This window comes from Ascaphus truei, chromosome 1 (genome assembly GCF_040206685.1).
Source record: "Ascaphus truei isolate aAscTru1 chromosome 1, aAscTru1.hap1, whole genome shotgun sequence".
NCBI classification, from domain to species: Eukaryota; Metazoa; Chordata; class Amphibia; order Anura; family Ascaphidae; genus Ascaphus; species Ascaphus truei.
Genome location: NC_134483.1, coordinates 19,767,266 through 19,783,892, shown reverse-complemented (window position 1 = coordinate 19,783,892; position 16,627 = coordinate 19,767,266). Strand labels below are relative to the sequence as shown.

The window sequence follows — 16,627 nt, the reverse complement described above, 5'->3', positions numbered from 1 at the left end:
TGTGCTGAAGCAGGGATATCCTGCAAACCCGTTTGTGGCCCTTGAGAACTAGTGTTAGCCAGGTTTAGGAGTCTCCACAGGGACAAATTGACGCAAAGCAGCAATACATTGGCGATAGAGTAGAGGGGGGGGGGGGGTCTTCTTTACATGTAAGCTGAGATACTTTATTTTAAAGACAGCATCGTTTTAATGATTTAACAAACCATCTGATGGTATCTGTAGGGTTATGCACATCCTACTTGTACCCATGTCCGGGGTTAAACCAGGACGCTTGGTAGCTTTTAACTATACATACGGTGCGTGTTCCTGCAATGCAAGCAGCAAGCCATGCCTTAGAACACCGTGCCGGCACACAGGAGAGGCTCGTATCCAATCTCACATTCTACACTGCAGCCTAATCTAATTCTACAGCGAGGTCTCCGGAAAGCTAGGATTGAATGAACAAATCTACCTTTATCAGCCGAGTTGACAGCGTGTGAATTAGCATGATAGAAGGAAGGCCTGTATCAGGCCCCGTACCTGTCGGCAGACAATAAGGGCTCAGGTTTTTCCGTCGCTCAGCGACATGTTTTAACTCCCATTCTTCTTCCTGCAGATCTGCCGCTCTCCTGCTGCCGCTGGAAAACAGGGCTGGGTAATTACAAGATACGGATGCAGCGGCCGCTATCCGACCATTTCTCGAATTTTGTTTTTCAAGATCTCCCCGAGATCCTTTCAACATTTGCCGCGACAGACTGAAGGCCCATCGGCTTAACAAAGCAGGAGTAATCCTACCGGGGTCTGTCTGTCTGTAAGAGACGCGCAGTAAGAGATAGGCTGAATCAGTCACTCTACCTGCGCGCCTCTAACAGGCCATCGCGGGGGGGCTTATTGAAATGTTAACACTACAGTATTGTAGCAGGGGGTCTCCGGAGCTGAACCGCATTGATATCAGGTCTGGGGACACCCTAGTTCCCAAGTTACAGGCCCCGTTATGGGGTACCGGTATCTCCATGTTAAAATCCTGTGGGTCACGTCACCGTGGGATTTTAACATTGCAGGAGATACCGGCACCCCATAATGGGGCACCCCATAACGAGGCCTGTATCTCAGGAAGTAGGGGGTCCCGAGGCTGAAATCAACTTTGTTCAGCTCAGAAACCCCCCTGCCCCCCTGCTCCTGCACAAGTATCAACACACCCCTCCCCCCCATCCCCCCCTTCCCCAAAGAAAAAAATATTACCTTAGCGGATAGCTGCTAAGGTATTGAAGCTGCTGACATTTTATTTTATTCATACTGTACGTGAGCAGGGGTTCTCCTGAGCTGAACAACATTGATTTCAGCCTCGGGGACCCCCTGCTTGCCGAGATACAGGCCGGTTTCCCCACAATGTTAAAGGCCTCCGGTCACGGGACGCTGAGGATTTTTACATGGCTGGGTTACCAGCACCCCATACCGGGGCCTGTAACTCGGGAAGTAGGGTGTCCCGGACCTGAAATCAATGCGGTTCAGCTCCGGAGACCTCCTGCTACAATACTGTAGTGTTAAAATGTAAATAAACCCCCTGCGATCGCCTGTGACAGGCGCGCAGGTAGAGTGACTGATTCAGCGTATCTCTGACTGCGCGTCTCTTACAGACAGGTGACCCTCGTAGGATTAACACAGCAGGGACCCCTGCGGTGTGAATCCGATGGGCCATTTAGTCTGCAGCGGACAATCTCGGACCCCCATGTACTATAGTGCGTGATTCATCCCGAGAAATGGCCGGATTACGGCCGCTGCATCTGTACAGGAGAGTGCTTCCAAAGTGCCAGCGATTCAAGCTACCATACAGTATATTATATAATGGTTGTTAGGAGAGGGAAACGCCTTTTCTTCTATATTTAACATTTGACGATTTTGAATAATTATAGATTAGTTTAATACATATTACATATGTGTATTTCTATCCATCATCTATCCATATGTACAGTGTACAGAATATACATTAAATACAATATATATATATATATATATATATATATATATATATATATATATATATATATAAAAAGAGAAAAAAAAATATATATATATATATATATATATATATAACGGAAATAGCTGTGTTAGTCCAGTTGTGATAGTGCAGAATAAATGAGTACTTCAGTATACTTTTTTATTAGTCCAAATAAAAAAGGTATAATCTAATACTGAAGTACTCATTATATATATATATATATATTTATATATATATATATATATATATATATATATATATATATATATATTATATATGTTAATGTAAAGTTTAGTCCTCAAATGCCCAATGAATTAAAGAGTTAAACACAATTCTGACCTCTTTTATTACATTAAATAGCAGGCAATTTTTGGTTAATTAAAAAAAAATATTAGAAATTGTAAAAAGAAACGAAAAGAAAAAAAGGGTTTGTGTCAAAGCAGAACAAAAGAAAAGTGGAAATGTGGGAAGAGGCGTGTGTGCATTTTAATGCAATCAGAAAGGCTGTAATAACGGCAGATGGGAAGATATTCAGGCCTTAAGAGCATGGGAAAATGATCAGACCTCCACACAATTAGACGCCCGTGTTCAATTCTCTCTCCCTTTCTTCCCTCTCGGAAAGAAAAAAAAGAAATTGAATTTTTAAGCGCCGCGAACAAGGGGATTAACAGTTGGCGGGTCTTCAGCTCTTTGTCTTTTTTTTGGAGAATCCCATTTAATCACCGAGTTTAATACTAAGCGAGGTCTGGGCTATGCCGTCTGTCTGTGCTCTAAACAGGAATGATACGGCCGCAGGAAGGGAAGATAGCACTTACGTTGAAGCAATTGTGAAAAAGTGTTTCAATTACTCTTTCTGAAGTCTTCAAAGAGCCAACTTTAATTTGAGAAGTCATCGGGGTACAGGCTAGGGACAATTCTCTCCGCGTTGCCTGACGCTGTATTTTGCTGGGGGATTTTCAAGCTAAAAATACTATATACAGTATAATAAATACTATATATTCAGTATATTCAGTACATACAGAGGTAGATAACCTAACCTAACTGGTAACCATGGTCACGCGACCGTGGTGTTCGTGGCGTCGGCGGATTAACACTGCGGAGGATGCCAGTCAGTGAGTCTTGCTACATCTGTATATATTTATATGTATATATACAGCGCAACCCCCTTATAACGCTGTGTTTGGGGTCAAAGAACCACATCGCATTATAAGCGGATCGCGTTAGAAATAATGTACAATTGTATGCATTGTACAATAAAGTATTTAAGACACCAATAATCGTGCTGTAAAGTATTCATAAAAACGAAAATTGGGAGCCGCGCTTGCATCGCGTTATAAGCGATTCGCGTTGTAACGGATCGTGTTATAGTGGGGTTGAGCTCTATATATATACATATATTTCCTACATTTGCCCACATATGTACTCTATAAAGTATAAGCATTTGGCCTCTGGGGCTTGGCACCCATATAAATGTAAGTGTGTAGGGAGCTGTGTAAAAGATACTGAGAAGAGCAGCTAGACACTGGCACCCCCAAAAAATGTTTACCTTCGTCTATAGGCGTTTACATTTGCATGCCTCTCTAACACTGAAGAGATGGAACTTGTGCTTACAAAATATTTGCGTTGAAGTTTGAGGAAGAGGAGGAGAAGAGGGGAGAAGGGGGTAGGACCAGGTCCATCGACGGGGGGAGGCAGCAAGGACTGTTGTCCCACAACCAATGGAGGAAGGGACTCGGCTGGCTGCGGGTTCCCCCTCTCCGCTGATGGAACGTGCTCACCGGGTATGTAATGGACTTCAGGCCACACCACGACTCAACAACACTGCTGGCCCCCCAACTCTACTCAACAGCTTCCAACAGGAACCCACTCAACAACCATGACGGGCCTAGGTCAAGCCTGGAGTCCTGGGTCCCAGGAAATCTGTTGGCTGGCCTTGGTGGAACAGAAAGCACGTGGGAAGGATTAATATAATCATTAGCGATAACCTTTAATCACCCAACATGAGAATCCTTCATACTGTAGATGACAGAGCTGTTAAACTTGACGCCTGTTCTTTGTTTGTACTGAGTTGAGGTCTCAGATGCATGGAGGGCAGTGTTATGAAACATTCGTTTTCAACCTTTTAAGAACTATAAAATCTTTTAAAGGAGCAATTCATGCTTTTGTTATTACTATTTTTTAATAGGGATGAAGCAGGGGGTTTCCTATGCTGAACCCCATTAATTTCAGCTCCGGGGTCCCCCTGCTTTCTGGGATACAGACCTACAAAGGGGGAGCCGATCTCTCCGCAAAGTTTAAAGCTCCCGCGTCACGCGGGCCAATAAAAGCTTGACCTGATGACGTCACGGCTTCCATTTGGCCCGCTGGGCGCGGAAGTTTTGAAACTCCGCTATTACGTGAACCCTGCTAGCGAGCGGGTCGGCTACCGGCGCCCTTAACGGAGGTAAGTATCTCCGGAAGCTGGAGGTCCCCTGAGCTGACATTAATGGGGCTCAGCTCCGGAGACCACCCTGCTTCAATCCTGCGTTAAAAAAAAAATTGCCAGCTTGGGTTCCCTCTTTCAAAATGTTTTGTGGCTGCTCAGCGGAGGAACGTACTGTGCCTTCGTGGGAAGCCAGCCCACATGTCCTATGTGTAGGAAGATACTACTGCTGTTCTGCAGATGTTGCACCCATTTCAGCGGGACATACACAGCGCACCAGTTGGACAAGAGCAGGAGTGTCCAACACCAGTCCAAAAGGGCCACCAACAGGTCAGGTTTTAAGGTTATCCCTGCTTCAGCACAGTTGGCTCAATCGGGCCTTGCTTCAGCACAGGTGAACTGATTGAGACACCTGTGCTGAAGCAGTGATAGCCTTAAAACCTGACCAGTCGGTGGTCTTTGAAGGCTGGAGTTGTCCACCCCAGACTATGTGCTTATTATTTTCATCTGTGTGGCTTGTATTTGTTTTTTTTTAATAATAATCAGCTTTCAACAATTTATAACATCACAGTGCTGTATTTAAGAGTTATTACATATTTAAAAGAGAACATGACAGAGAGAAAAAACCTGGAGCAAAATATATGTCATAAGGAAATCTTTTTCAGGGAGAAAGTATACGTTTTTGGGGGCAACATAAAACATAGACCTGTGAAGGTAGAGACGCCGATAAGAACGCCACAAGTATCAGTAAGAAGGAACCCTCAGGGGCGGAGAAGTTAACCCCTTCGGTTCCGCGCGCAGTATACAGAATGCTGAATCCCAGGATAGTGACACTGAGGATAAAATAGTTATAGGCAGGAGGATAAGAAGATGAGAAATGCTGCTTATGTTGTGATTTTATAAGAAGTCTGTGGGCAAGAGACAGAGAACTGATTATTCAGCCTTCCTCCTTCATTTCAACAGTAGCACTTTTTTTTTTTTGGAGACGTTTGAGTTCCATGTGGCATGTTCAGAGCTCAGACTTTCACCATGTATTTCCAGAAGCTCTGTCCCTTTAGCTATTTAAAGCGTCTTCGGAGATCACAACATTCAAACCTGTAACATTGGGGAGTTGTGTAGTAAAAACTGGCCTTTTAGTGAGAACGTTTTCGAGCCTGCTGATGCTCAAAATGAGCAGGACTGACTCCAAACCGGCGGGACTCACAGTAAACTAGTCAGAGTTGACATGCCTGCAGCTGGGGGGCTGATTACACTACTTATTTGAGTTCTGTAAGTTGCTGATTGCGTTTTTATATACAGTACAGTAGAAATGGGAAGGGATTTGTCACCGCAGTCAGGCCTTTATCACCCTGTCATTTCCGTGCCTGCTCTACATGACTGCAGCCTGTTCTGAGAGGAAGCCACTAATGATTTGTATTCGCAAATTGCAAATGAGTTCATTATCTCCCCTACCTGCAGAAATGTGTAAGCGCCGCGCAGAAGGCTGCGCCTGCCATTCATGGGCGGTGAATCCAGGTTACCAAAATCCTTATTGGCGGGTTGGACCTGATAGGGTTTTATTTGGCTCTAACATCTAGGGCAGGGGGCGGCCAACTCCAGCCCTCAAGGGCCACCAACAGGTCAGGTTTTCAGGATATCCCTGCTTCAGCACAGGTGGCTCAATCTGTGGCTCAGCCATGGACTGCGCCATCTGTGCTGAAGCAGGGATATCCTCAAAACCTGACCTGTTGGTGGCCCTTGAGGGCTAGAGTTGGCCCGCTCCTGCACTAGTGGATCAATTTAAGTGTTACCCCTTCAGTGTCCGCAGGGGTCTACATTTGACTATAAACTGGTGCTATACATCGGGGAGGATCTTAACATCTCCAAAAAACAAACAACCTCTCAGTCATTTCCAAGCAACTAAAAAAACAATAAAGCATACGGAGGGATAAAAATCATGTAATGTCCATGTACTGTAACACAATGGTTTCCAACCCTTTTTCAGTTTAGGAAACCCCCCGTCTTTCCCCCATCTCTCGTGTCTTCCCCCCCCCCTCTTTCCACCTCTCTCTTTTATCTCTATTTTTTATTTAGCATTTATTCCTCACCCCCCGCGTACCTCTTTGACAGGTAAAAAGATCAGCAAAGCATTGTGCAGCTACCCTCTCCAGCGGCGAAGCGATTAAAATACTCTCGTGTTTCTATGAAACAGCATATCCATGTACATCCCATCACCTGCTCTATTTAATGATGCTGATCTGTTATATTGATTTCTCTAATGAACTATTTCCTGGTGTTTCTTTGTGTTACTCATGCTGCTGGCGGTATTTATTTGGCAGTGTAACCAGTGCACCTTCCTCGGTCATATAGCCAAACAAATGTTTTCTACAGTATGTGCCAATGTAGTGTTGCCGATGCTCCCGTTCAGGTGTTGCCAAAATATGGTAAGCATCTCTTAATTTTGTTCCAGAAGACAGAAAACTCTTCGTGGGGATGCTCAATAAACAGCAGTCGGAAGACGATGTCCGTCGGCTATTCGAAGCTTTTGGGAACATTGAAGAGTGTACGATCCTTCGAGGACCGGATGGCAACAGCAAAGGTGAGATATTGTGCATATACACCAGGGGTGTGCAGCTTCCGTCCTCAAAGGTCAGTTTTGCAGGCTATCCCTGCTTCAGCACAGGTGGCTTAAGCAGTGGCTCAGTGAAAGACAGGGCGAGAATCTCCCACTTTAATGTGTGTTTACTAATGCACCCCAAGATATTGTACACTGTAGAGTGGGAGTTGTAAGTGGGGAGAGAGAGTGGCATAGGGGGGGGGGAGGTGGACAACATGGGGTGTAGTGGATGACATGGAGGGGGGTGGGTATGTTGGACTGACCTTGGGGTAGCACTTGGGTATTGGCAGTGACCATATAAACCCTTATGTCAGGAGTGGCCAACTCCAGTTCTCCAAGACCACCAACAGGTCAGGTTTTAAGGATATCTCTGCTTCAGCGCATGTGGCTCAATCAGTGGCTCAGCCATTGACTGAGCCACTGATTGAGCCCCTGTGCTGAAGAGCCGCCTGTGCCGTCGTTGTCTGAGACATTGATTGAGCCACCTGTGCTGAAGCAGGGATATCCTTTCAACCTGCCCCGTTGGTGGCCCTTGAGGACTGGAGTTGCCCACCTCTGATATACACCAATGTTCCCATTTACTTATTATACAATGCATTATGGGAATTTGTTCATGTAGACTACCTACGGTATTCCGGAAAATTCTATTCTTTTGATGCAGGATATTCACTTGCAGATATATCTGCAGTCTGGAAATCTGACACCGCACCTCTTTGACCAATAATGTGACTATTTAGCATTTACTCCACATGCACATAATTGGACGAAGTTTAAATGTACTGTATCATGACAATAAATGGTGCAAAAACGTCTTTCTATTTATCTCTCTCGTCCACTAACTGCAACAATTATTACACAAGTTTAATGCGTTGGAATCTAATTTTCTCCTGATAGGACTTTAAACGTGACAATCCCTCCTGGGACAAAAGCGACGTGTAGGGGATTGTCGCTGTAGGGGATTGACGCCTGTTTCTTTAACAGTCGGATAAGTATATGTGTTTAATCTTCCAAAAAAGGTTGGACATCTTTTTAGAAAGGAAAGGTATACAGGGATATACCAAATAAGTAAACATGGGAAGGATGTTAATCCGGGGATTACAGGCGGTCCTCGGTTATCCAACGGAATCCGTTCTGGAAGTAGCGTTGGATAATGAAACCGTTGTAAAGTGAGTCCCATGTTAATCAGTGGGAGGGTTGCATTCAGGCGTCGGATAATGGCCCATAGGGTTGCATTGTAAAGCGTTGGATATGCCATTCGTTGTCAAGTGAAACGTTGGATAACAAGGACTACCTGTAATCTGATTGCCAATATTTGGAGTCGGGAAGGTATTTATTTTACTCCTTATGAGACATCATTGGATGATGTGTCACTGGGGTTTTGGTTTGCCTTACTCTGGATCAATATACTGTAAGTACAAATATCGGATAAGTATCTTTTTCAATTTAACATAGGTTGAACTTGATGTACATACGTCTGTTTGCAACCTCATCACTTCTGTAACTATGAAACTATGCAAAGGGTCACCATGTTTTTCCCAGTGAAAAAACAGGACAACAGTCACGCATGTGCGAATGGCACGAGTCGAATGGACATGCGTGAATAGCCAACGCGACTGCGCATGCGTGAATGACCCACACCAATCACGTATGCGCAGCTGACAAGAGCCGATCGCGCATGCGCAGCTGACAAGAGCTGATCGTGCATACGCGGCTGGCAAGAGCTGAAAGCGCATGCGCTGGATCAGTGGATCGGCTCTTGCCTGCCGCGCATGCGCAATAGGCTCTTAGTGGCAGTGCATTCATGACCGGCGCGAGAAAACGGGAAATTTGGGACTTTTTGAAAAGTCGTCGCGACACCGGCACACAAGCCTAAAAATCGGGACAATCCTGAAAAAAAACGGACGTATGCTCACCCTACTATTTAACCCATTAAGTTCCGGAGGGTCCTGCCACCTCCATAGCCATGGCCTTCTCTGTTACTTCCTGATCATGAAATCGCTCCTGAGCCATCACATGATCTCTCGACATCATTGCAGAGACGTCGACGGAAGGGGAGGGTCCTCACCTTCCATGCAGGTTACGGCTGATTGTAATCGGCCTAAGTAAAACAAGCTTAGTGCCATGACATACAAGGTACGTTGTAAGGGCCTGTGGCGTCGTGGACCACACAACACTGTAAGTCCATAGGGAACTAGAGGGCTGACATAATTTGAAAACTTTAATGTTTACATGATCAATAAATGTTTTTTTTGGGGGGAGGGGGGGTGAGAGGTTCACAATCTTTATATAACCTCTCTCGCGATATGAATGTTTGTGAGTCTTAGGGGGTTATTTATTAAACTGCAATAATGCAGTGTGGGGCGCTATCGCAGTTGAATGTCTTGTGGTATCCCTGCTGTCCAGTTCAGCACTTTCCTGTGAGAGATAACACTAGAGTCAGATCCCCTCTCTGATCTTCGGCTTTGGCAGCTCAGTGATATCATGTCCCGTTCCAGGATGAAAATGCTGTGATGATATGGCCATACTTCCTATGACGAATCACATGTAACGAGCACCTGTACTCTGCTATTCTACTTCTAAATCTGGACAACACCCGTCCCACGAGCGCAATGCCTAAACCGTTCCCTGTGTCTCCTACACTGACTTTGCTTTAGCCATATCAGGGGTTATTTACTTGAGTCTCCCGGCTGTAAAACTGAAACAAACAGTGCTAAAGAATTGCACCCAATTTATCAAAAGGAAAACTCAAATTGCTCTCCGTGTGATTCCTTTGCTCTGATCAATATGGTGCTGGTTTTTCACTGGTTGTGCTTCAGTTTTGCAGCCAGGAGACTTGAGTACATATAGCCCACTGCGTACTATCACATTTAATAAAGAAACGTCGTATTACATTTAATAAAGAATATTAAATATGAAAATTAATATCATTCGTTTTTGCCCATGTGGACTGTCCCAGTAACCCGTCGCCTTCGTATTTGTATAAGGGTTTCATGAAGTCGGCAAACCCCCCTGCACAGGCTGGGAATTTAATGATTGAAGCGTAATCATTTACTCATTTTCCTCCTTGGATGTACTTTATATAAAGACCCGGGTCAGGAAATATGCAAACGTACAACTGTTTTGCAAAGTGCTTTCACTTGAATCCAGTAGCACCCTGCATCGTGTTCCTCCGTTACACTGAATTCCGGGTGACGTCTGCAGTTTGTGTTGTACTGAACGTTAGTTTGCCAAGACTTCTGCTCCGCTGTGTAATGACCTCACTGTCTATTGATTGCCACCTTCTGCAGTACATCATGTAGAAGGGAGCGGCGTGGCTGACGCTTGTCACCTGATATATGACAAGCCGGGTTTATTTGTGCAGTGCACAGCAGGAAGATATGACAGTGCAGGAAGGTATTCATAAAGCACAAGAAAAGTCCAGTTTCAGCATATACCATGGCATTTTCTGTGCCAAAGGGCATATTGTGTATGTAGCGTTAACGATACAGCCTGTGATATCTTATAGACTGAAATGGAAAAGAGCATTTGCATGCAGCTCTCTTATATGGGAGAACCATTAACAGGGGAGTGATTGACTATTTGATGATAACGTCAAAGGGTAGTTTGGTTATGGGTCACTTGCATGGCATTTGGCATCACTTTGATGTCGTTTCTGTATTGAATATAACTATGCGTTTGTATTATAGGGAACCATGTTAAAAATGGTTATTGAGGCAAAAAGTGACACTGTGTGCTCATTTGCATGTCATTTCCCAGAATCCCTTGCTGCAGTGGAAGTGCTGTATGCTGGGTGATAATGGGGAAAGGCGGGGTTGCAGACCTGCCTAAGACATGCAGATGAGCATACAGCTATATTTGCATATATATATATATATATATATATATATATATATATATATATATATCTACATGCAAATACATGTGTATGTCTGTGTATATATATATATATCTATATATATATATATATATATAGATATATATATATATATATATATCTACATGCAAATACATGTGTATGTCTGTGTATATATACCTGGCTGTGCTCAAAGCTGTGACCATGCAGCAAGCTTAAGCCTATAGGGAACCATGTTAAAAATGGTTATTGAGGCAAAAAGTGACACTGTGTGCTCATTTGCATGTCATTTCCCAGAATCCCTTGCTACAGTGGAAGTGCTGTATGCTGGGTGATAATGGGGAAAGGCGGGGTTGCAGACCTGCCTAAGACATGCAGATGAGCATACAGCTATATTTGCATATATATATATATATATATATATATATATATATATATATATATATAGATATATATATATCTATAGATATATATATATCTATATATATATATATATGTAGATATATACAGTGTTCGACAAACCTATACATTTGCTCGCCCCGGGCGAGTGCATTTAACATCGTGGCGAGCTCCTATTGGCCCAAGCAGCACACGTTTGGTACTAGGTGGAGAGTAGATTTTTTTGTGTGGCTAGTAGATTTTTTGGTGATTTTTCGACCACTGGATATATACATATACATACAAACATACATATACATGTGGCTGTAGTCGAAGTGTACTAGGGCCACTATTTTATTTACTATCCCAAACTACCACTACTTATATTTGCAATTTTCGCGTTCCACCTTCTCTTCTGTTAAAGAAAATGGATTTACTTGGGAGGTGATGGATTGTTGTGTTAGGGGCCAGAGTACGGTACCTGTTTTTGCCGAATGCTGTTCCGTGGCAATTGATCTCTCAATGAACTTTGCAAAAGGCAGCTTGGTATTTCCTTTAAAACTAACAAACATTTCGCAGCCTCCCAGATTTTTAATCATTTTAATTACTTGAACTACAGTTTCTTAGACAGATATTTACTGATTCTTAGAAAGGTCACAGTCTCTGCGGATCGATGCATCTTAATCACTATATCCATACCACTTTATCTCAATCACTGCATGCAAATATGGTACCAGTAAGATAAATTCATGGGCGTCTTACATGTAACCATTAGCAGTCGTCAGAACTATTGCCGATTTGGCTGTACCAAAGCCTAAGACTCTTAGGAGCCCATCCTCCCATGCGCTGGAACGCCGTACTGCCACTTGTTTTAGCAGCCGGACCAGTGTTCTGGCCATTCTACAGGGCCCTCCACCTAGAACCCCTACCTGTGGAGTGGGTTCCATCCATTCCCTCCCAGAGGGGTCCACCACACGGATGTTAGGCTCTATGGGAAGTCGGGTCCAGCTTCCGCAATCGGTCGCCTTGGGTGAACTTCATCCGGCATGGGTATGACCCCGCTCCAAAGTAGGACCATGGTGAGGGGGCAGCTCGGTGCCTATATTGGCCCATGATTGATTTGTCTGATTCTGACCAGCAGCTAATAAATATTAACGCCTGGGCAGCTGGTGGAACACGTCCTGTTTTTCATTTGTTTCTCGATAAGATAGTACGGTTCATGCATGCAGCAATGCTGGCACCCATCTGCTGCCGCCGGGGAGTAACGTGACTGTGTTGTTTCTCTCCCTTGCAGGGTGCGCATTTGTGAAATATTCATCGCACGCGGAAGCGCAGGCGGCTATCAATGCCTTGCACGGAAGTCAGACTATGCCGGTGAGTAAAGACTGCATGGCTGGATCCGGCGCCCCGTCAGTGTGACGCGCATCGGCGCTAACACAGGCACCCTTGTTCCTGCAGTGTCCCTCATTGACTTACTTGGGAGTATGACAGCATAAGCCCTATGGGCCATATTTACTAAACAGTGCAAATCCATATGACACCTAAGGCCTATTCTCTTAAATGGGTCATACCTTATGGATTAGCACTATTTAGTAAATAGAGCCCTGCATAATTCCAAATATTTCATAACATGTTTTGTGATCCTTCTATGGAAGCAAAATTGAGTTCTAATTTATACGGGGCTGCAGGTAACCGTATTGTGTTCCCCTCTAATAACAGCAGCAAATAGAGTATGCAGTGGTTACTTTAAGGGCTCCCTGAAACTTTGATTGTGCCAATCAGGGTGCTAGTACATAGAAACTCCCAATTAAGTCAATAGGAGTTTTAGGGCGAAAGTGCCCCGATGAGCACTATCGCAGTGTAAAGAATAACCACTGAATGTATAGTGAAGCAGATTTACAAAATACAGTCTATCTAAGATTAACATGCTCAAGTGAGATGCTATTCTGATATTAGAATGCTGAGTATTAAAGTGCACAGCAATACAGCAGAGTATTAGAATACTGGATATTAGACTGCTGAGCAATACAGCGCTGAGTATTAGAATGCTGAGTATTAGAGCATTGCATAATACAGCACTGAGTATAAGAATGCTGCAAATTAAAGTACTGCGCAATACAGCGCTGAGTATTAGAATGCTGAGTATTAGAGCATTGCATAATACAGCACTGAGTATAAGAATGCTGCAAATTAAAGTACTGCGCAATACAGCGCTGATTATTAGAATGCTGAGTATTAGAGCATTGCATAATACAGCACTGAGTATAAGAATGCTGCAAATTAAAGTACTGCGCAATACAGCGCTGAGTATTAGAATGCTGAGTATTAGAGCATTGCATAATACAGCACTGAGTATAAGAATGCTGCAAATTAAAGTATTGCGCAATACAGCGCTGAGTATTAGAATGCTGAGTATTAGAGCATTGCATAATACAGCACTGAGTATAAGAATGCTGCAAATTAAAGTACTGCGCAATACAGCGCTGAGTATTAGAATGCTGAGTATTAGAGCATTGCATAATACAGCACTGAGTATAAGAATGCTGCAAATTAAAGTACTGCGCAATACAGCGCTGATTATTAGAATACTGGATATAAGAGTGCTGAAAAATACATTGCTGAGTATTAGAATGCTGAGTATTAGAGTATTGCATAATATAGTACTGAGTATAAGAATGCTGCGAATTAAAGTATTAGAATGCTGAGTAATACGGAGTGAAGTATTAGAATACGGGGTACTAGAGAGTTGAGTGTTAAGTTTGAAGATGTCCCATGTGCTATTTGCTCAGCCACCACTAGACGGCGCTGGAGAATCCTCTCACCAAAAGTGCCACATTTCAGCTCTGAAACTTATTTTCCATGGTTCACAGCGCCCGTTCGAGTCGATTGAAAATAACCCGCCCGTCTGCTTCAGACAATATTAAAACACCCCCTTTTTATCCCATTTATATGTAATCCTCTCTGCCCCGCTCCTAGGGTGTTGACATCAGTGTCGGTGTTAGGGCTGCTCAGGATCCATAACCTTGGTCAGGGTGGAGGCCTCTTGCAGGCTGGGAGCGTGGGTACAATGATGGGCGCCAGGAACTTTAGTCCTTCAAACAGCAGTTTATTACTGTATCTGGAAGGCACAGTGTCGCAGGTCATGTACTGAGGTCATCTTGTATTTCCAGTAACATGTCTTTGGCCTATACCAGAGGTCTCTAAACTCAGTACTCAAGGGCCACCACCAAGCCAGGTTGTGTGGATATCATTGCTTTAGCACAGGTAGCTCAATCAGTGGCTCAGTCTTCAATTGAGCCACTGATTCAGCCACCTGTGCTGAAGCAAGGATATCCATAAAAGCCGGCCTGTTGGTGGCCCTTGAGGACTGAGTTTGGAGACCCCTGGCCTATACTGTGTGAGTGGCTTCCCTAGCTGCCCCTATCTTGGCCCACTAGGAAGGTGCTGAGGCTTTGTAGTGCTTGATCTGCCTAAAGAATCCCTCTGCTCTATAGCGCTGGTATTGCTCCATATCCATGGATTCTGGCGGGCCTAGTACTACAATGGGAAAAGCAACACAAGGCACATATGGATTTTGAAATGATTCCAATTTATTGTGAGCCAGTACACGACGTTCGACCCGTAGGTCTTTTTCAAGTGAAATCTAGTGGCATAATATCAAAGTCTTATGCAGTCCTTTTTATAACCCCCACCTTCCCATGATGCCCTCTGTTAATTATCCGAGATTGTATTCGCATGTGCCAATTCAGCTCCAGTAGGTTTCACAAAACATCATGCGTATCCCCCTCGCCGTTCGGCATCATCATACATCCTGTCGTCATCACGTGTTCCAAATGGTGGTGCCCGGTAGGTCCGATCCTTTCCTCCTTGCTTCCTAGCTCCGTGGAACGCATCCAGCTCCTCTGTACGCTGCGTGTCATCCTCATTGGTCCGCTGACGTCAACACGCTACAGTATCTGCCGTCCTCACATGATCCAAATGGTAGACTTTGGTCGGTCCGGTTCTTTCCTCCTTGTTCCATAACTCTATGGAACGCATCCGCTGCGTGTCATCCTCACTGGTCCACTGACGTCAGCACGGAGGCCTAGTACTACTACTCCACCGGAGATCTGCCCCCTCATCTCGGGCGGCCTGCCACTGAGTGGCCTTCTGGGCGAGAGCCAGTGATGGACCCACCTGCGGCGTGGGTCTAATTATACCTAGGGACTGCGGCTTGTCAAGCTCCCTCTGGGCATAGCCTGTCTCTGATAATACCTTGAGAGTAATGCCAGACAGTCTTGGTGGGACTCTAATAACACAGGGTACTTTCCCTAACTGAAAACAATAAAAGGGATGGGGAACCTATCCTACACATAGGGACTTACATAACTATTCACATTGAGATCCCTCTTCTCCAGCTCCTCCTGAGATCTGATCTTCCAGAAGCTTTCCCCCTCTGTTGATAGCCTAGCATGATGTCACTGTCTCCAGGCACAAAGGTCTGCAGGGCTCAACCCAGAGCCATGTGATAGAGAAGGGGCGTTACTCTCTGTCACTCTACGCAGTTAACCCCTTAAGACTGTAGTAGTCCACAACATCCTATAACTAGATCATGGATACACTTGAACATAACACAATACACATTCCTGTACATAATACATTGCGACAGGACCATGCATTTCTTTTTCCAAGGTACACACTGAAAGTAACAGTACTGTGAATACCATGGCACAGGACTCAGTACATAATACTTGCACAGACGTATTGGTAACTCCTAGTACTGCTATACTTACACTAGGCACAAACTGAGCCTGCAGCAGTTACCTCACTGTGTAGAACACACATGTTCTTACTTATAAGGCCCAGGGCATGGTTACTGCTTGCTTGCTCTCGCTTGCTCTCGCTTGCTGCTGCTTGCCACTGAGCCCCTACAGTCGCAATTAAAGCGGCTTATGTAGGGGCTCGCGCATGCTTTCCGTTGCTTGCTGAGGCGCGCTTGAACAGAGCCGACAGTGAAATTTTAAATTCACGCGCTGAGTCCGCTCACGTGACGCCTCAGCAACCAATGGAAGGAGAGCAGGGAAATGTGAACGGGGTCTGGCGCCAGCGGAGTGAGTGTACCTTCTGCCCGATCCCTGTGGCTGTCAGCCTGCTGGAGATGGAGGGGGCTTGCGCTGCCGGGGGTGAGCGGGTGATGTGCCTCCATCTGCCCGATCCCTGTGGCTGTCAGCCTGCGGGAGATGGAGGGGGCTTGCGCTGCCGGGGGGGAGCGGGTGATGTGCCTCCATCTGCCCGATCCCTGTGGCTGTCAGCCTGCGGGAGATGGAGGGGGCTTGCGCTGCCGGGGGTGAGCAGGTGATGTGCCTCCATCTGCCCGATCCCTGTGGCTGTCAGCCTGCGGGAGATGGAGGGGGCTTGCGC

General features: G+C 45.0%; 1 protein-coding gene across 15 annotated transcripts in view; it reads left to right on the top strand.

Moving 5' to 3' along the window:
- Nucleotides 1–16,627, top strand: part of CELF4 (CUGBP Elav-like family member 4) — a 1,026,742-nt gene that overhangs the window by 823,618 nt on the left and 186,497 nt on the right. For 9 of the 15 annotated variants that reach the window (XR_012798727.1, XM_075585050.1, XM_075584993.1 and 6 more), the window contains exons 4-5: nt 6,850–6,978; nt 12,522–12,601. Coding sequence is in view for 14 of the 15 variants with exons in the window: in XM_075585050.1 (XP_075441165.1) it covers nt 6,850–6,978; nt 12,522–12,601 (209 nt within the window). In the remaining variant the exon portion in view is untranslated. The remainder of the gene's footprint in view (nt 1–6,849; nt 6,979–12,521; nt 12,602–16,627) is intronic. The other 6 variants (XM_075584641.1, XM_075584697.1, XM_075584893.1 and 3 more) reach the window with 2 other exon arrangements.